This window comes from Odontesthes bonariensis, chromosome 7, assembly GCF_027942865.1.
Source record: "Odontesthes bonariensis isolate fOdoBon6 chromosome 7, fOdoBon6.hap1, whole genome shotgun sequence".
Taxonomy (NCBI): Eukaryota; Metazoa; Chordata; class Actinopteri; order Atheriniformes; family Atherinopsidae; genus Odontesthes; species Odontesthes bonariensis.
This window is the reverse complement of record NC_134512.1, coordinates 36,026,305-36,048,237: the sequence shown is the minus strand read 5'-3', so window position 1 is coordinate 36,048,237 and position 21,933 is coordinate 36,026,305. Positions and strand designations below refer to the sequence as shown.

The following is a 21,933-nucleotide window of genomic DNA, read 5'->3' as shown; positions in this document are numbered from 1 at the left end:
GACGCGAGGTAACGAATGCAGTGAGTCGACTGAAACCTCAGAGACGGAGGGAGGCGGGAGAAGCAGAGTGGGCTGGGATTGATTAATGTTGCAGCAGCACTTATTGAATTTACAGAGAAAATCTCCAGTGTCGAGATGCCAAACACCCACCCGGGGATGGAGGCCATTCAGGGAACAAGTGCCACCGTTTATACATCAAGACTGGAGACAGCGAGAAGATCAAGCCCACATAAACCTCTCTGACCCACAGGCCTATCGGACATGAATCCTGCTGACACACGTCTTATGGACCCTGTCAGGTATTCCTTCAGGGGTTTATATATCATTCAGAGGCTACTCTGTTGCTCTTCTTCCCAGGCTTCACGGAGTTTATTTCTCACAACTAAAAAATGCTTCACTGGTATTAAATGCTCTCACTTTTGAGGCGCTCTCGTCAGAGGGTGTTCCACAGAGTTCCTTTCTCAGCCTCCTGTTTGTTCAGAAATAATTTGTCGAATTGAACTGCTCCATTAATCACGAAACTCTGATGCATCAGAAGTCATTTGTCTGCCTTTAGCTTGCTTTCATAATAAACTTTTATTGAACACGAAGTAGTTCTGTGTCGTCTTATTGGATCTGACAACACGGTGCATAGATGTTGTGATGGCTCTTAAATGTCTTAATCTTTGGATTGGTTCTTAACTTTCCTTTAAGCTCCACATTGATTTTACCGTAAAAAGAACTTGTGGCCGTCTGAGCTCACTCTAGAGGTCGATTAATCGTCTTATCTTTCTTTTCAGAAGGAGAATCGTCTCTCAGCTGCTGTTCTCTAAGGTGCATAGAACTCTTTATAGTTGTTATATGTATGATTTTCATTAAATGACTTGAATCTAGAAGTGTGTTCATTCTAATTTTCCCTTATATTTGATCATATTCACCCATACACATAAACAAAGGTCCTTCCAATTAATGATGATTTAACACCTATTTCTCCTGCTTTAAGACTCCCCTATGTCCACATTTTAAACCAAAGTGTTTTTTGTTTTTAATCCTTTAAATTTCTTGTCATGAACTAAATTTACTTCTGCACGTGATCTCCCTTCTGTTGTTTTGTTGAGGTGTTGGAGTGTGGGTGGGAGTGGATGTTTGATCTCTGTAGATTTGTGTTTTTTAGTGTTATATGTTATTTGTGTTGTGTTAAGCTGTGTTTTAGGGCCTTCTTTAAAATGCTTCGACACATCTCTGGGATTTATCCTTTCGATTAATTCAGATTAACTAGCTGAGCGTTGCCAGAGTTACAGTTTATTCAACTTGCTATAAGAAGCAAAGTTTTACCAAATGGTATTATTGATAATATTAATAGTATATCTTTATTATTGCTCAGATATACTGGCCTAACATCGGTATTGGCCGATATTCAGCTTGTTGGCTGCAGTTGGCCTATCAGCAGCAAAGAGAACTTAGCAGCTGGTGTTTATCTCATGTTGGATTGACTTTGAAACCGACCGGATTAGCCTGCAGCTGCAGATTCAGCACAAAACACAGGTGTCACGGCCTTCTAAGTTACCAAGCTACATTTTCTAAGAAAGGCCGTGGCTGGCAACAGGTGGTTTAATTCTTGCACGCACTTCCGACTTGATCGTTTAGAAATAAGGCTGGGCAACGATTAAAATGTTTAATCTAATTAATCACATGATTTCCCTGATTAATCACGATTAATCGCAGTTGTACGCAAAATTAAAAAATTAACTGAAAAGTAGTGTACAGCTTTTAGCATTTAGTTTTATTTTAAATGTGCTGCCATATGAATGAAAGTGCCATAACATTTGTTGTGCAAACACACTTTTAACATCAGCATCTTTCTGTAGTTTTTATGTAGAAGCCTCGCTCCACTGTCTGTTTCCTTGAATGACTTGCTGCTATCAGTTGTGTGTTTTGCCTTTAAGTGATATTTTAGACTGGAACTACTACGCTGAAAGGACAATTCAACTTGGCAGTGTTTACAGATGACTTTGGTTCTGTCGAATTCGCCGTCTGGAAGAACTTTAAAATGAAAATGGCCGAGTAAAAGTTCCGTACCCTTCTCCATGTTTGGTGGATCCGCCGATTACTTTCTTTTCCTGTTCCACAGCAGACAGCAGCAGACTTTTACAAAATAAAAGCCTGTGAGCAGCAGACTTTTACAATAATAAAATAAATAAATAAATAAAAAATAAAAAAAACTGCATTAATGCGTAATAAAATATTTATCGGGGTTAAATAATTAACGAGTTAACGTGATAATAACGAGTTAACTCGCCCAGCCCTATTTAAAAAATATATGTAGTTTATTTCCAACAAAAAATATGAACAAAACAATAACTAAAAATCTTAGATGAAAAACGAAAGCCAATTTAATCTGATTTTACAAGCTCAAAAAGTGGTCAAAAAATAATTTTATCAAAACCTCTAAACTAAATCTAAACAATTTCAAATATAAAAAATGAATTACAGATTTTGATTCCAAACTAACTAAAGTATATTCTAACTGCCCAAAGAAAACAAAAATTGATAGAACTTGTGATTTACAAACATAAATGGCCACAACACACAGGTTGTGCAGCCAAATTCCATTGCGAGCCATTCATCTTTCACAAGAACCGATCAAGAACTAAGAAGTCATTAGCCGCATTCGGACAGAGAAGTTCTAAGAACGCAGTTCTAATAATTGCCCTTCCCCAAGGGAACCGTTTCATTTTGCATTCGCACATGAGTCGGGACCTTGACGTGTTACTTTAGCGCCACACTCAACAACAAAACCCGCAAAAGGAAGGAGAGAAGAAAACTTCTTGGCTGCAAGAGTAGTTTTTAAAAACGGGGCCACAAGAAGTGGAAATCTGACAAGGGGCGGAGCTACCAACCACCAAACACCTCCGTCAGATGTGTTCCTATGGAACCCAGAACAGACCCAGCCCTCGGAGAAGGAGCTAAAATGGTTATAGGTAGGGATACCACTTTTTTTCAAACAGATACGATACCGATACTTGGATCTGAGTACCGATGCCGATACTTCTACCACAAAAAAAATGCAATGAATTGGAAGACAGGCTTCGGCCTCACTAGCCTAACCACACTGTTCCTGATTAGCTTGATATCTCCCCTAGCCGCCAATCTAAAAAAATACAACAAAAATGACAAGCCACCCTCTGATCGCGGTCTTCATGCAATAAATTGGTATCGGTTCATGGTATCGGTTAACTTTAACGAGTATATTAGAATAGTATCGGCCCGATACCAGTATCGGTGCATCCCTAGTTATAGGAACTAAGGGCCGTGGTCCCTACTTCCTGTATGTCCGAATGCACCAAAAACCGGTCCTGTTCCTGAAAAGGTTGTAGGAATAGTTTTACAAGCTAAAAGGGCTTTTGGAACAGTTATTTTTTCACGTAAAAAGGTCATTAAAAAGGTTGGTGGATTAATTTGAAGCTGTAAAAGGGTTACTTTGATAAAGAGTCACACAACAATCTGAGATAATGTCCTAAACAAGCCAAACTAATCTATTGTCAATGACGAGGGGGAGGGTCAAAGCCGCATCTTTGGGAGTGACGGCAGGTGATGATCCCATTTAACGGACAACATTCAGATCAATGCTTTACTCAGAAACGTCAGTTTGTTGAGCCTTTAACGATCGTCCGACAGGGCTCACGTACTCCTTCACCAGCTTCATCTGTAATTCTGCAGAAGTCCGACTGCTTTCAGAAGAAACTTCCTCTCAGAACCAGAACCTGACGGACCGTCTCTGCGGTGGTAGGTCAGAGATCAAACCTTCTGCTGGCAGGGATTTCTTCCCCTCTTTCTCTGCTTCCTCCGAGCCGGGGCGGAGGCTTACGATGTACTTTTCTCTCACTATATTTCACCGCTCAAAAACTCCGCTGCCTTCTTTGATCTCCGCTGCACTTTCAATCACAGGTCTGAAACTATTTCTAACTTCACGCTTCTCTCTACAACGTTATCAACAGCATTTCCCCGACTCTGTGTCTCTGTGAATAGGACGATTGAAAGGTCATAAAAGGCTTACGGTGACAGATGTGACCACAGCTTTGCCCCTCAGTGCCATTTTTATCGTGCTTTTGATCATAAAACTAAACTCAAATAAAAATGGATCTTTCTTATGTATCACTTTACCTCGATATAACCTTTAGATAGAGACAGTGGTCCTTCATCACACTGAAACTCAAAGCAGAGGAGGATGAAAATACTCTTTGTGGAGGTTAATCTACTGTGGATTAATGAAGATGCCTCCGCTGGAATAGCTTCGATTTTATCAAACGGGAAACTAAACTGAGGGTTGAAAGCTGAAGAAAAGACCTCACGAAGAGCTCAAGCTTCACTCGACCATCATGTGTTGCTTCAAGTGAGGAGAAAAGCAGAAATCGGATGTTTAAAGGGATAGTTCGCCTCTTTTGACATGAATATCATTTATTAAATTTGACTTACCCCCTGCTGCGTCCTGTGAGTCGGTCTGCTTGGTCTACACAGCAGGCAGTGATACGAAGGGAGAGAAAATAGGGCCAAGCGATTGTGAGGTCTGACTTTTTCCTGGAGAGCGATTTTGTGATGTAAATGTATTACTCTGTTGAATGCATGTTGTTTTGAGAAGCAAAACGCTTTATTTTTTAAACCCCAGCCAACTAGCCGGACTATCACCAGCAAACTATCCCTTTAAAGGAGTCGGATGATGTTGAAAAGCAGAATGTGAGGAACCGTCTTAACTAAACACGGTCACCGCTGATATGTCTCTGTGGAAAGCAGCTTAAATCAATTGCTTCACTGCAGCTCATCTGCAAGCCTCAAAGACCTTTTAATCATATAAATGTATATTTATACAGTATAAATAAACACAATTAAGATTTATGTTAAACCCAAGATGCACTCGAATGAGTTAAAACGGTAAAAACACAAACCGATCAACATGATCCCAAAGTTTAAACTGGCATCAAAAGGCTTTTTCCTGGAATTTGATTGTTTGTCTATTTAAGAGCATCACTTAGATCATCAACCACATGCTGCTTAAGCAACAATAGGATCTCCGTAGGTGTGCAGCCCATAACATCGTTATTTGTGCGAATAAGAACGAGGACGGTTCCCACAAAGACTCCCGACACCTTCTAGATAAAACGGAAGTTATTTAGTCTTAAACATGATTTGTGGATGCAGTCAACTCATCATGCCCATTTGTGAAATATTTGATAATTATGATATTAATCCATATGGTGTTGTGGTGAGTGGTGCAGCCCACCCATCTTTAACTTTAACGGCTCTATTCCTACCCTGTTAACAGGTAAGTGTTTGTGTGACATTTCACCAGGTGTTACCCAACTTTTCCAGTTTTTTGTTCATCGTGAACTTATTTTGTTAAGATATTTTATAGGATAAAGTTACGTGGACATTTTTTTTCTTTTAGTATATAGAAAGTATCGAATCACGATTCGATTTGTATCACGATTCTTGCTAATTGCGATTCTACAAGTATCTTACACTTGAATCTTACACTTCTGGAATGAATGTTGTTCCCATAAACAATGCACATCAGTCTGTGTCAGTCAGTCCAGCAGCTGACATTTATTTCAACCGAGACAAAAAGAGCTACTTAGCATTTTTTTAAAGTTTACAGTTACAAAATTAATTGAAATGTCCAAATTTGCACAAATGTGGGCTAGTTTTAACATGACTTAATGTAATGAATTGATGAAGTTTTTCTGGACACGGATATGACGTAATATAATCGATTCAGGGGAGAAAAATCGATTTTAAAATCATCCCATAAAAAAAAATAAATAAATAAAAAATCGTGATATGTACATTAATCGATTTTTTTCGCCCACCCCTAATAGACAGAATGCAGTTTATGTTATGCTTAAACCAAAGATGTTAAGACATCACTTAATGGTTTTACATGTCATATCCTGCCTATGCTGTAATAACTACTTACACCTTTAGCTCTGCTACCTTTTCACGAGCCTAACAATAGTTGTTTATGCCCGTTTAGCTTTTAAACTAAGCTAGCAATTCAGATGAACTGAATGTTAGCGTATTCACATTCTTTCTTTCTTTCTTTTTTTCAACAACATCTGGGAAATGCCTGCAACTAAAAATAACTCTGAACCTTAACAGTCGACATATCAGAGGTTTAAAGGTGTTATTGGGCAGTGTCAGACGCTCAATTAGCATTTGTAACACAAGCTAAGCTAACCAGTGGCTCTTTGCATCATTATTTTTCATGGAAGCAGAACTTTTATAAGCAACACAATGACTGAAACCACTTTCTTCTTAAAGCTTTCCTTTAGTCAACGCAGCAGCTGGAAAAATGCTGGAATCGGTTATTAGCTTTAGGAAATACCATCATTTAGGTGGTTTAGTAATTATGATGTCACAGCTTTCCACCGTCTGAATGAATCAAGCCTTTCAGTAACAAAGCTCCGTTATCTGTATTAACTGGAAGGCGGGACCCGGTTCGCTCCGAGTCAGCACTGTTTGAGAAAATGATGTTTTATTCACAGCCTGACTGAGCAGCACATTCACATGAGAACATCCATATTTATGACTTCACGATTTATTTTTCATTGCTCTTCACATAGTCCTGCCTCTTTGAACTTCACTTCCTCCTCCAACCTTCAGAGTGTCAGTTCCATTCATCAACACCTTAATGGAGCATAAATTATATATTCAGGTCATTTATACATCTTCGTTAATCACAGTACGACTCAGCTTTTTCTCCTTTTTTTTTAACCCGTTCGTGTAGCTTTAACTTAACTTTATTCTCTTTTCAGCATGCGAAGTTCCTTTAAAAGGCTGCTTTGTCACATCATTGTTCTTTTCGGAACACTTTCAGTCTCATTCATCCGTCATTGTTTAATTTGACTGGCTGATACGATGACTTTTTAGAAGCAGGAGATGAGCCAAACTGCGCCCCAGATACCAAACTTGTGACTTTGTATATCATTTCCTATTGCATGTGAGATAAATTCATGGTAACAGGGATTGTTTTTTATATTCTTCTCTCTCACAGATAAGCCAGCTCAAGTCAGGCAGTTCAATTTACTTTCGTTTTGTCATTTTTTTCTCAAAGTTCATCATTGAGTCTCCCTGGCTGTGTTCGAAACCGCATACTACATACTTGCAAACTGCATACTTCCATTCTGCATACTGCATCCTGATCGATCAGACAGTACGCAGAGCGTTTACCCACAATGCATTTCGCTCTTGCCTGAGCCAAAATCAGCCGCCCTGAAGCTGATTTCTCTTAAGCTCTAAACTCTGTAAACTTTAGCAACATTTGAAACATTTTCAGGTGACAAAGTAGTCGTTTAGATCCCCAACGTGTTGAAAACCTGACAAAATAAAATTACAAAAATTACAATTACAAAATGACAATTTTGTTCCGACGAATTCGGCGCTACTAAAGCTAGCCGTAGTGAGCAACGCACTTCCGGTTATTTTCACAAAATAAAATACCCGTTGCCTTTTATCACAGGGAAAGCCATTACGATACAATTGGTGCTTTTATTTTGAAAACAGGAAGTGAACCTACCCTCGTTGTAGCTAGCTTGAAACTGCCGTTTTGACAGGAAATGATGATCGGCGACGTCACGTTACGTTGCATCTTGGGTAGTTTGAGTATGAGTAGTAACCTCATGATGCATACCCAACATTTCGGAGAATCTAGTATGCATCCGGGAACTTCTCGCTTACTCAAACTCGCATACTAACTCAAAAAGTTAGTATGAGTAGTGGGAGAAGTATGCGGTTTCGAACACAGCCCAGGTCTCAACAGGTATCCTTTGAATGGTGTTACGGTGTTTGTTGTCCCCTCATTTCTGTCCTCTCGACCCCCAGCTGGTTGAGGCAGATGGTCGCCCTTCATGGTTCTGATGGAGGTTTCTTCCTGTTAAAAGGGAGTTTTTTCTCTCCACAGTCGGCTCGTGCACGCTCACGACGGGGGATTGGATCAGTTTTGGTGCAATCTGTTGGTTTCCTTCGCTCGGATCAGACCGGTAAGCACCAGCGGGTGGTGAAAACCGCCCAGAGGGTCACCGGCAAACAGCTGGACAGCATCGATCAGATCTATCGTCGACACTGTCTCGGCAAAACCAGGAACGTTATAAAAGACTCCTCCCACGAGGCGGTGATCCTGCTGAACTCTACCCGATCCCACCACCCTACTCCACTGCCATTTACACCAGTTCTGGTTTGCACTGTTCTTTTTCATTTCACTCTGTTTTGCACTGTCTATGCACTATTTACATTCAATTATTTAATTTATTAATCTTCAGTTACTTATTTACATAGTATATATAATGGATATATTTAGTCTGTATATATTATGTACATATTATTTATTCTGTATATATAAAAGCACACCTTTGCACTTCTGGTTGGATGCTAACTGCATTTCATTGGCTTGTACCTGCTCTTTGACAATAAAGTTGAATCTAATCTAAAAATTGTTTTTGAATTGGCTCTGTATGGATGAATTGAATAAATTTTGAATTAATTTAATTGGATTTGATTGGATAATAATTACAATGAAATGGACTGTATTATTGAAGTACCTTGAGATGACTTTTGTTGTAATTTGGTGCTTTATAAATAAAAACTGAATTGAATAATTCATTCATTGTTGTTTGGTCTTTTTCAGCTGCAGCCCATCGCTTAGAAGGAAATCTGCCCCTCCATCACATTATTATATTACATTTTTATTGTCAATCATATTTGTTTGTGTTTCAAAGTGTCAAAGGCATGTTTTGTGTCGTATTTTTCATTTTTATAACCAAGTTAAACTATTTAAAAAAAGACTGTTGAGCATAACATTGTTTGAACCTTTAAACAAGGAAAATTAATATATATAACTGACTTATTCCATCAAAAACTTGTTTAGTCAGCCTAGACTGACCTTTTCTATGATACTTGCATAAATATTGATTAAAAAGTCAGTTATAGAAGAAAAATCAACATTTACTAAATCATAGCGAGCTCTTTCAATTTGGTTTTAATGTCAGCGATCAGTGAGGATTCACTGAAGATGGTGGATGGCATTTCTGGGTACTTAACCATCAACTCAACGTTTAATTATGAGACATCTGTGCAGAAATCCGGTGCTCATAAACATACTTTTCTTTCTCTACAAACGCTCCACACCAGATAACACAGCGTCTCCAGGTGTCAGAGAGGTTTTTCAAGTTGTTTTTAAAGTTAACTGGTCTTTTTGGGGGATTTTGGTGATGCAAGTTGCTCAAACTTCAGCAAACTCGAGTTCATTTTGAGTCATTTTTCTAACTTAAAGGAGCAAATGGAGTTAGCTTTCCTGCTGGGATTCATTCTGTGACAGACATGACATCACTGAGGCAGCTGAAACTGACATGTGTGCCACTCATTTTAGATCAGGGCTCTCAAACTGATCCCAGAAAGGGCCGGTGTGGCTGCAGGTTTTTGTTCCAACCCTGCAGCAGCACAGCTGACTTGTTTCATTCAATCAACTGAACTGGTTAAGACCGGGGCTGTGTTCCAAACCGCATACTTCTCCTACTACTCATACTAACTTTTTGAGTTAGTATGCGAGTTTGAGTAAGCGAGAAGTTCCCGGATGCATACTAGATTCTCTGAAATGTTGGGTATGCATGAGGTTACTACTCATACTCAAACTACCCAAGATGCAACGTGACGTGGCCGATCGTCATTTCCTGTCAAAACAGCAGTTTCAAGCTAGCTACAACGAGGGTAGGTTCAAAACAAAAGCACCAATTGTATCGTAATGGCTTTCCCTATGATAAAAGGCAACGGGTATTTTATTTTGTGAAAATAACCAGAAGTGCGTTACTCACTGCGGCTAGCTTTAGCAGCGCCGAATTTGTGGGAACAAAATTGTAAACAGCCGGTATTTTGTCAGGTTTTCAACACGTTGGGGATCTAAACGACTACTTTCTCACCTGAAAATGTTTCAAATGTTGCTAAAGTTCACAGAGTTTAGAGCTTAAGAGAAATCAGCTTCAGGCCGGCTGATTTCAGCTCGGGCAGGAGCGAAATGCATTGTGGGTAAACGCTCTGCATACTGTCTGATTGATGAGTATGTAGTGTGTAGTATTAAGTATGTAGTATGCGGTTTCGAACACAGCCTTAGTTTCCAGGTTTCCCCATTCAGTTTGTGAAGTCCTTTTTCCGTTTTTCACCCTTCACGCCACGCCACGCTACGCCACGCCACGCCACGCCTAAAGATAAGAGCTTTCCATGTCATGTCAAATCTTTTGTTTTCGTGTCATATTCATGTTTTGATCCTACAGTTTAGTTTTCATCATCCGGCTCAGCCGCGCCTTGTTTTGACTTTTATTTTTTTGTCCGTGTCCTGCTTACCCCCCAAACCTGACAACCGTACCTTTTTGAAAATTCAAACCTGGAAGACAGATGATCATTTAGGAGCTGCAGCTTTCTGGCTAATTAAGTGTCTCATTTACATAAACTCAGCTGTGCAGAGACACTGGATGCAATGCAAGAAAAACAGAGAGAAACATTTGTGCTTTTTGAGACTAAAGAAAAGCCTCAGGCTCTATTAAACCCCCCCTTCTTAAAAACAGAACCATCCACATGTTCCCGTGGTGTTTTCATTTCTCGGTCTCCTTCCCCAGTTTTATTATCTTTCCTTTATTGCTTTATAATCTGCCCCTTGATCTCATTCACACCGACGTCTTTTTCCTTTCTGTTATCAGCTTTTCCTGTTTTTATTGCTCCTCTTTCTCGACATGTCCGGCAGTCTCGTGGGGATCAGAGGACAGGCGGGACGCGGTGATTGATCTACTTACTTCACGCGCCAGTTCATATCTACAGCTGCAGTTTAAAAGCATCTCTGCATCTGTCATGCTGTACACGATGTTATGATGATCCCCTGTGTGGCGATAGTTCTCACAGAGGCATCTTTGTGAAGAGAATGAGGGATGATTGCTTTGACAGAGGACTGAAAGGGGGAGAGGAGATGATGGGTAATCACATCTGAGTCTTTCTCCTGGTGGAAAATGGAAGGTCAGGAGCAGAGGCTGCCTGAGAAGGAGGGATGAAATTACATTAAAGTGAAGCAAAGGTGAGGCAGAGCATGACCTTGTTAAAGGAAATCTGTGTTGGGAAGCCAGAAAAGGGAGTTAGCGAGGACCTGGAGGCTCCAAAGGTGGTGGTGTACTCAGCTGGAGGGTAAGAGGGTGAGACAAAGGAGGGAAGACCGGAGTGGTGGAGAAATCAAGGGAAAAATAAATCAGCGTTTTCTTTAATAAACCTATTTATATCCGGCCTCGCAAACAGTTCTATTTATCAAACGGATGCACCAGTTCTGAAGCACAATTTGTGATTAATCAGGGCAGCTTGTCTCTCAACTGAGGATACAAATTACAGGAGACAACATGCTGCATCTGTTCATGGAGGCACTTTGCTGCAGCTCATAAGCTAAAAGGTCATCTCTGAGGGCTACTTTTCTGTGGAAATGTAGTGCTTTCAGCCTTTAACAAGCAGGTACAGATTTCCCCCATAAAGGGAAGGTATGGCAGGCAGGAAAAGATGACAAATTAATACCACAAGAGAGTTGCGTCTATTAGAAAGACCCCACACTGGAAAAAAATCAAAGTCTTACCAAGTCTATTTGTCTCATTTCTAGTCAAAATATCTCATTACACTTAATATAAGACACAACTGCCTAACAATAGCCAGATATAGGAACTTGAATGAAGACAATACATCTGGAATATCTTGTTAAATGAAAAAGTCTTGAAAACAAATTGTTTTGAGTCACATATCATATGAAACAAGCTTTTTTTTTTTTTACATTTGGAGAGGTTTTTAAGCTAATTTCAAGATCACTTTTAACTCAAAAGTCCTAAATATCACATCTTATTTCAGGAAATCTTGACAAGCCGATTTTCACGATTTCCATTGGCAGATTTTTTTGCTTATTTCAAGCAAAAACGTCTTGTATTTGCTGTTTTTCTTACTTATTTTTGGAGGGGCATTTTTTCCAGTGTAACATACAGTCCTGATCAGAATAATTGGAAAGCCTGAATTACAAGATCATGAGTTTGAATATCTTCAGAAAAAAGGTCAAATCTAAATACTTGAATAAAATCCTGGAACTTACACAACAGAGCAAAAAAGAAATGATTTCATATGTACGCCGGACAGAATTATTGGTACTTTTAACTCTTATTTGGTCACACAGTCAACAAAAAGCAGCTGGATGTTTCATCTAGAAGCTTCAGTGTTTTTTTCTTTTTGGTGGGATTTATGTCCGGATTCATCGGTGGCTCTATTAACAGTACATTTTTTTTTAGTAATGTATTATATTTAAGTAGACTAAACATGGAGAAGCAGCATTTAGCTGTTATGCTGGAAACAAGTGGAACAAACTGTCAGTGGAGATTAAACTTTTCTCATGTCTATGCATGAAATCTGCACGATATCTTTGAACTTATCTGGACTGTTGCTTGTTTTTAAATTCATTTAAACTATTTTATTTGTTTCTCTTTTTATTCTTTTATGTATTTTTAATGCTTCTTCCACTCCCTGCTGCAATGCTTTTATTTTATGTGAAGCACTTTGAATTGTTTTGTACATGAAATGTGCTACAAATAAATTTGATGTGATTTAGGATTCCTGGTTCGTGTGTCGAACAGGTTTTGTGGATTTAGGCAACTGGGGAGTTAGTAATCAAGGTAAAGCCAGTTCTGTTTGTCATATTGTGACTGCTGAGCCTCCCGGGGTGTTGGAGGCGAGGCTCCGACTGATTGTCGGACCTCAGATTCAGGAGGAGCAGCGTGGTTTTTGCCCAGGTCGTGGAACAGTGGACCAGATATTTACCCTTGTAGAGTTACTGAGAGGATCACAGGAGTTTGGCTGTCTAATTTACATGTGCTTTGTAGACTCGGAAAAGGCTTACGACCTGTGTGGGTCTGAGGGAGTATGGGCAGCCGGAGCTGTTATCTGGTCTTTTTGCAGATGATGTGATTCTTTTGGTTTCAGACCTTCAGTGCGAACTGGAGCAGCTGAGTGAATGAAAGTCAGCGCTTCCAAACCCGAGGCCGTGGTTCTCAAGCGGAAAAAAGGTGGAGTGCTCTCTCCAGGTTGGGGACGAATCCCTACAGAGGAGTTTAGTATCTGGGGATCTTGTTCACGAGTGATGACGGGTTGGAGCGTAAGGTGGACGGATTGGGGCTTCGTCAGCTGTAACGAGGGCGCTGCTCCGGTCCATTATGACCGAGCTGAGCTGGAAGGCGAAGCTTTCAAATTGGTGAAAATGGATGGACGGATGGTCTTGAATTTATACTGGTTTGAAATTATGCTAGTTTTGAGCTTTAATTGTTTTTGGTCGTCATCTCCACACTCCATCACTGATGCGGTGAGGTGAAGCCTGGGCTGCATTACCATGGTAACTGTAATAGGGTGCTTTGCCAGTCTGTTTTCATGTGCAAATATGTTTTTCCTCAAAAAGCTCAAATTTACCATCCAAATCTTGTTTTACTTTGTTCAGTAGCAAACAAAGAAACCCTGTGACCCAGTTAAACATGGTGAGCTCCTGCTTTAATTGGCTCAAATTGTTTGAATGGGTTGTTTTCAAGCTTTTTTTTTAAATATAAACAGCATTTAGTAATTCCACTGGTTCACTTCAGTCAGTCCAAGTTCTGCTTGAATGTCTTTTTCAGAGTTGTCTTTTTAAATCACAACTTGTAACTTCTCCCTCTCAGTGGATGTAAGTAGGTTGTTCAGTCAAATGTTTTGGGTAAATGTTTTCAGCAGCGAGTCACTGCAATGATTCCTGCCATTAGGAGCATATCATTTCCCCCTCGTTTCTGTCCCGACTGCCATATTCTAAATGGGAAAAAAAAAGCCAAATTATAAAAACAACCCTTTTCCGTCTGTAGCCATAACAACAGGACAAATTAGTCCGCCTCATGCGGCTTAACAGCAGCTAATGGGCAGCTAGAAGTGGCTTGACTGCTGTGGGCAAAAGTGCAATATGTGATTATTACCCTGGTGTCCCGCAGACCGAAGCAGATCTCATCTCTAACCTTGGCCGGATGTAAAATGCACAAAAAACTTAAGGAGCTACACACGTCTAATTGTGTTTTTTTGGAAGAGTTTTACGGTGAGAAAGCACACATCAGACGAGCGTGCACGTGACTTATCTAAGGGTAGCAGCGTTGCTTGATTAGGTTCTAAACATTTAGACCACCTGGCAGGTGCCAATAGCCCCCAACAGTCTGCAAAATGTCACGGCTAAAAACACAAGCCATCTCCAAGACAAAGAGACACAATGACCAATTTAAATGAGAGCGAACATGCCGGCAATGCACCTAAAATCTTTACTCTGGCTTCCAGTCAGTCACAGAATAGATTTTAAAAGCCTGCTGATGGTTTACATCTGTGATCTGTTCAGAGAATATAAAGCCAGCAGAGCTCTGAGATCCAAGGACTCAGGTCAGCTGGTCCAGTCCAGAGTCCAGACTAAACATGGAGAAGCAGCATTTAGCTGTTATGCTGCAAACAAGTGGAACAAACTGCCAGTGGAGATTAAACTTTCACCAAATGTAGACATTTTTAAATCCAGGTTAAAAATATTTCTTTTCTCATGTGTCTATGCACGAAATCTGCACGATATCTTTGAACTTATCTGGACTGTTGCTTGTTTTTAAATTCATTTAATGATTTTATTTGTTTCTCTTTTTATTCTTTTATGTATTTTTAATGCTTCTTCCACTCCCTGCTGCAATGCTTTTATTTTATGTGAAGCACTTTGAACTGTTTTGTACATGAAATGTGCTACAAATAAATTTGAATTTGACTACAGAGACCAACAAATGCTACAAACTGTTAGGTGTGGATGGTCCCACGTAGGATAGGTGGCTGTATCTTGGTGCACCCCAGTAATTCAGTAATTACTGGGTAAGTAATTCATGACTTCAGGGATGACAGTGCTGGTTCTTCTTACCATACAGACGGAGACATCCTAATAAATGCCTCCCTGGACTTTAATTTGCCACTTGAATGTGCTAATACAAGGTAAAATTGCATTTTTGAGAAGTTTCTGAGACATAATAATTACAGAATGGCTGCAGCAGCTCTGGGCAAACTGTGCCTTCCTCTGCACCTTCTCAACTTCAAAGTTTTTTTTTTATGAAAACGCAGATTTCTGAAATAAATTTGGCTCGTTTGGATGCTGTGCTGCTGGAAGGACTTCTGGTGGTAACTCTGGAAATGTTTACGTCTCTCATGATGGATAACCATGGCAACAGGAAGGTTGATAAACCTGTTGCAGCAGCTAACTGAGCTTTCAAAAGTCCAAGTAACGCCAAATTCAAGATGAGTTGAAGAGGAGACGTCTAGGATGCAGAGCGGGAACAAAATGGAGGCAAAGGCTTAAACCATTTCTTCCCTTGATTATCTCACTGGCAGATAAAATGGACAAAATTGGACCCCCGATGACGACAGAGCAGGAATATCAGGAAGGCAACAACTTTAACAGCTCTCTGCTCAGCTTTAAGACTATCCGGGCAGACAGAGACTGCAGACAGAGCGGTAACAGGAAAGGAGGAGGATCACAGAGCTGGTTAACAACAGATGGTGTATTTCTACCACACCTTCCTCACTGCAACACATCTATAACAATAGCATCTCTTTGATAATTACTTCTGCCGCAATACAATTTCACTTCAGGGATTAATGAAGTATTATTGAACTGAAATGATTAAATTCGAAAGCCCATATTAGATGATACACAGCAGTTAGCACAGAATAGGCACTCAGTAAAAAAAAAAGAAAGGTGGATGTGATACTGAGCAGTGACTTAGAATGTCCTTTCGTGTCATTTTTAGGTTAAGAATGATCGAGTTTGTGCAGGTGCAGAATCAAGCGCTCCCGTCTGGGTGCACTTTGTGTTGGTGAAGAGAAAGAACTTCCCCGTGTGAGATTATCTGTGAGAAGTGTGTATTAAATGATTCCTTCAACGAATTGATCTCTCTGGTTTTACCGTCTTAACTCCAACTTTTCTCATGACGTAAAAGTCAATGTTGCTTTAAAAGTAACTAAGTAGTTTTGGTGCTAAACGTTGAGCAGATAAATTCTGAATCAAACTAAAACCCAAAAATAAATGCTGAGTGAAAAAGACAAAGAAAAGCAAGGAGATAAAGAGATATCAGGCACTAAGTTTACATGCAAAGCTATATTCCAACATTAATAAGACCTTACTCTGAATGAGACAATGACAAGTAAACTGGTGATCAGCCATTCGGAGAAAGAAAACACGGTTTTGGGTGATCAGAGACCTGAGAAATGCTTTGTGTCGTGAAAGAAATAGTCTGAATATTGTGCTGCATGTGCACACAGCCAGTGTCTCCATGACCAAAAATGCTTATTAAAGCAGAAATTACATCATTTAACAGAACAGGTGATCGTAGGAAGAGAACGTCACATGTTTCTCATGGACATTTTTACAAAGTAATAAATAAAATGTTCTGTCTTTGTGCACGAAGAGATCCTGATAAACATGTTTCCTCTTCCTTTGTATTAGGACTTTTATTGTAAGAGTAACAAGATTATCCGACAGTACAGCTGGAAGCGGCTGTTTCAGGCCCATAAAAGGTCCATTACCTGTCTGACCCCTTCATGACCTCCAACATAGTGGGAACATTTATCTACACAACCTCCAGAGACATTATTCTGACTTTTGCTTTTATAATTAAATAATCTCGATTAATCACTTATATCATTGTTTTTAAAACACAAAGCACACAAACACTTTTGGGCAACAATACAGCAAAAATAACCTCATCTAGGTCATTAACAGGCTTAACGAGCGGTTTATACTGTAGTTCTCAAGGTGTTACAGAAATCTGTGGGTCTGACGGGCGATGAGTGAGATTTCAGTTATAAATAGTTTGTTTGTGGCTTGTTCTTATACGTTCCTTTTATCATGGATGTCTCCGTGAAAGTTTTATGATACTACAATCATGTACGAACATGTATAAAAAAGAAAATGTATGCAAGTATTTGTACATACAAAAGAAAGAAAGAGAAATAAAAAAAATAATAATAATGATAATAATAATTCAATCACATAAAGTGCTAATACATAACAAAACACCACACATTGTTTGAAAAAAAAAGGAATGGAAGAAATACAATGCTTCTTTAGTTTCCCACCCCTTTTTAACTACTCTTCAGTTTGCAAATATCCTAACTACAATACACCTATATAAATATATGCCATATATACACTTCCTAAATATCTGGATAAATATATAATCACAAACATAAATATATACTACACACATATCATTGTAAATATAAATGTAAATATTAATATATATATATATATATATATAACTATCCCCATAAATAAATATATACCATATACTAATTAAATTACAATATAACAATTAACCCTATTCTATTCATATATTTATCCCTCATCGTCCTCCGTTAACATACTTATACTTAAACTTAACATATACTTCCATGTACTTGTTTAAAAATATTTTTTGTACCTTTTTTTAAACAGAATTATATTTGCACTTTGTTTTATTTCCGTCTCCAGACTGTTCCACAGAGTCGCCCCCCAGCTCGATACGCACATGCCTTTCATGTTTGTTAGGACCTTTGATTTTTCTAAATTTAGGTCTCCCCTCAGATTATATCCCTCCTCCCTATCACTAAACATTCCTTGTATGTTTTTTGGCAATTGATTATTTCTTGCTTTGTACATTAATTGTGCTGTAATGATTTGATTCATTCACCGCCATATATCCAAGGATAATTACCCTTGCTCAGCTCAGTCTTATTGTAATTTAGCCAATAGTCCGATCCTTTCAGTGCCATGTGACCCCACTGAGTGACTCCACATTTCAAGCTGTTTCCACGTATTAATTGCCTATAACGCAGCTTTTTTTTAATCATCATTTCACTGCAGGCACACGCATTTTGTTTGTTTCAGCTTCTTTAACAGAAACTTTTGATTTATGGTTCAATCCAAAGATTCATATGAATCACAGACGAGCGTTTGTCCCGTTCTGCTGATATTCCAGTTGTTTTCTCTGTGTGTTACACATTGTAACACAATGTGAGACTACTGTTATCTCCAGAGAATACTCAGCATCTATAAATCATTCATGTCCTGACAGCAAAACAAAATACAGGAATTATTGTTGTTATTATTATAGGAAGCATTTCCTAAGAAATACTTGAAAACATCCCATTTGTGGCACAGATACTGAGAGCAGGAGTTTTGAAGGACGGAACAGGTCATCCACCGGGCAGCCTCATCATAATTGCATCACAAACTCATTTCTGGAGGCAGCAGGTTCTTTGCAGTGGGAGTTCTTGGCTTTTGTGAGGCAGCAGTAAGTGATGCTGGACCCGAGGCTGTGCTGCAGCGTAATGCACAACATTCATTCATTTAGCAGTTTGTTCTACTTACTGCGCTGCTGGTGCCATCTGTATCTGTTAGCCTCTGGTGCAGATCAAATGAGACTGTCTGTGAATAGAAGCACAACAACAACAAGAGCAGCGACACGTCAATCAACAAGCCCAGTGACATGACAGCAACTGTTACAGAAGGCAGCTTCAAGCACACATTAGTCACTCACAACCAGACGCGTTAGTGGACACGCTGAGAGCAGAAACAGAAAAAGGAGGAATCAAAGAGTCGTGGATACATGACAGTCAGACGGGAACCTGCTGCGGCTGAACATGTCGTGTCTGCCGTTTCAACACAACAAGAGTGTGAACGTCTGCAGTAACAGGCAGACACTCACAGCTGGGTTCATTTAACATATGATCAGCTGTTCAAATGTTCCTCCTCCATGATATTTAGATGCTGCAGAAAAGCTGTTTTCTCACATAATCTGAGCTCAAAGAAAGAGCCGGAGGTACTTTTGTTCATCTTGTTAATAGAATCCTTGCGCCCTTTATAAAGATTCATGCACCGTCCTGAAAAAAGTGACTTTTTGGTGAAGTAAACTCTATTGTCATCATTTCTACCTTGTATTTTTAAGATTCAGTAAAAACTAGAGATTGTAAAGTAAAATTAAACATTTTATTAACGTAATACATGAACTATGGGGGAAGAGTAAGTTTTACTTAGGTTTCCTCATACAATTTAAATGTTTAATAGTTGTATGTACATAAACCTAGAAATACTACATAAACTTTACTCTGAAAGTGTATCGTTAAAATCTACTAAGTTACTTCATAACAGCAAATACTACAGATATATAAGATTTTGAGTAAAATGATGTTCCTGCCTATGAAAAACAAGTAGACTTTACTTAATTTGTTTAAATAAATATAACTTAAAACTTAGATGTAATTAAGTAAATGTTATCTTCAAAACTGTTATGTTTTATGGTAAGTAATATTTACTTGATATTGCAGCATTAAATATTACTTTAATCATTTGAGTGCAAATACTTACAAATGTTTTTTTAAGTAAATCGTATGAGTTGTTTTTTTCAGTGTATATTACATGCACCATGGTGCTCTCTGTCTCTTTCACACACCTGACTGAACGAGGATCATTAAAGGAAAAGCGATCCATGTTTGAATGCTTTAACTTTGACAAATTGATTTACTTATTAATGCTTCATGTCTCATTAATTAAGGGGCCACAGAAAAGCCAAACAACACAGAACAAGCTATGTCAGATTAAAAGATGCAAATGTGCAAGACGGTTTTAAATGAGTCGGTCTCAAACAGTCCATATGTAACGTTTGGAGTCTTTGATTTTACGCAGCCTCAGCCAAATGTATGCCGACAGCAGCTGCAGGAAGCCTGTCAGAGTCCATCACACTGGGGCTGAGTTCGAAACCGCATACTACATACTTCCATACTTCCATACTGATCGATCAGACAGTACGCAGAGCGTTTACCCACAATGCATTTCGCTCCTGCCCGAGCCGAAATCAGCCGGCCTGAAGCTGATTTCCCTTAAGCTCTAAACTCTGTAAACTTTAGCAACATTTGAAACATTTTCAGGAGAGAAAGTAGTCGTTTAGATCCCCAACGTGTTGAAAACCTGACAAAATACTGGCTGTTTACAATTTTGTTCAGACGAATTCGGTGCTACTAAAGCTAGCCGTAGTGAGCAACGCACTTCCTGTTATTTTCACAAAATAAAATACCCGTTGCCTTTTATCACAGGGAAAGCCATTACGATACAATTGGTGCTTTTGTTTTGAAAACAGGAAGTGAACCTACCCTCGTTATTGCTAGCTTGAAACTGCCGTTTTGACAGGAAATGACGATCGGCGACGTCACGTTACGTTGCATCTTGGGTAGTTTGAGTATGAGTAGTAACCTCATGATGCATCCCCAACATTTCAGAGAATCTAGTATGCATCCGGGAACTTCTTGCTTACTCAAACTCTCTTACTAACTCAAAAAGTTAATATGAGTAGTGGGAGAAGTAGGAGAAGTATGTGGTTTTGAACACAGCTTGAGTCTGAGTATCATAATTTCATAGGAGTCTTCCAGCACAGGTTTACATGCATTAATCTTCCAAATATATATATATTTCCTGAACTAAAGTACATTGCTGCAGCACCTTCTGTCTCAAACACTTTGTTTTAGCATCCGTCTCTTGAAGGCCCTCCACTAAAGAGAATGTGATGGTATATTAAGCCATCTTTAAAGGACTTGCTTTCTCACTACTCCTGCCTGCTTAGCTTTTGTTTTGCTTGTCTAAAAACAGACAAATCTAACAGTGACGGGAAGAGAGGAAGAGAGAAAAAAGGCGAGAGAAGATGGACCTCACTGGCAGTCGAACTGAAACATGCAGCCAAATGTAGGATCTGATGCAGTTTATCAAAGTAAACTAATTATAACACTTCCAGATAAATAAGTAGTGCGTTTATTTTATAGAGTGGGTATTATAAATCACTATTTTCACATCAAAGATGTGTTTTAATCTGGAAACTCATTGGAAACACGTTTTTTCTTTTGTGTTATGATGTGAAATGGGTAGAGGTGTGATTTCAGAGGCTGATCCTGCAGTTTGAGCCTAAAAAACACTATTCTGACGTTAGAATTCAGGGTCTGTGGCACAAAATACAACATGGCATCTCATAACTGGTAAACTGGCCTGGCACAAGAAAGCTGCTATGTGTGCGATATAATTCTGACAGACTGAGATGGAAACAACATGAGCCAAACATAAATTCAGCAGTCTCATAAGATAAAGCTCCTTTGCAACCCTAGCCAACAGACTGAACAAACTCATCCGCAAAGCCAGCCACGTTGTCGGAGAGGAGCTGGACTCTCTGACAGCAGTGTCAGACGGAAGGATGCTGTCCAGGATCAAATCCATGCTGGACAATCCTGCACATCCTCTTCATAATGTGTTGGTCAGCCACAGAAGCACCTTCAGCCAGAGACTGATTGCACCACGCTGCACCACAGAGTGCCACAGGAAGTCATTCCTGCCTGTGGCCATCAAACTGTATAATTCCAGTCTCTGACATCACTTCACCATGTGCAATAACCCGGTCATAACAATAATAATTAGCTACTGAGTAGCATTGTAAATACTGTTTATTGTTTATTCTATTTTTGTACATATCGATATTTTTATTCTTATTTTATTTTTATTTTATTTTTTTCCCTATCTTATTCTTATTAATCTTCATTTTCCTGTAAATAAGAGCACTGCAACAAAAGAATTTCCCGCAAGGGATTAATAAAGTTATTCTGATTCTGATTTCAGCTCCCGGCTCTCTGGACATTTGCCCATAAAAAAAAAAAAATCGACAACTTCAACAAAAGCTTCATCGCTGTGAGGCCAACATTAACAACTCTGGGCTTTTCTGAACAAGAGGAACTTTCTCCTCGTCCCTCACGGCCAAACACTTAATTTTTGCTTATCAACTTGTTCCTAACTCTGAAGCCGCAGAGTTTAAG

At 39.2% G+C, this 21,933-nt stretch overlaps 1 protein-coding gene across 2 annotated transcripts in view; it reads right to left on the bottom strand.

Annotated features, from left to right (window-relative positions):
* necab2 (N-terminal EF-hand calcium binding protein 2) overlaps positions 1 to 21,933 on the bottom strand; it is a 173,414-nt gene that overhangs the window by 34,525 nt on the left and 116,956 nt on the right. Inside the window, exon 9 of one of the 2 annotated variants that reach the window (XM_075470704.1) lies at positions 18,458 to 18,514. The exons of the other annotated variant lie outside the window; for it this stretch is intronic. Coding sequence (XP_075326819.1) covers positions 18,458 to 18,514 — 57 coding nt within the window. The remainder of the gene's footprint in view (positions 1 to 18,457; positions 18,515 to 21,933) is intronic. 2 annotated transcript variants of the gene reach the window in all.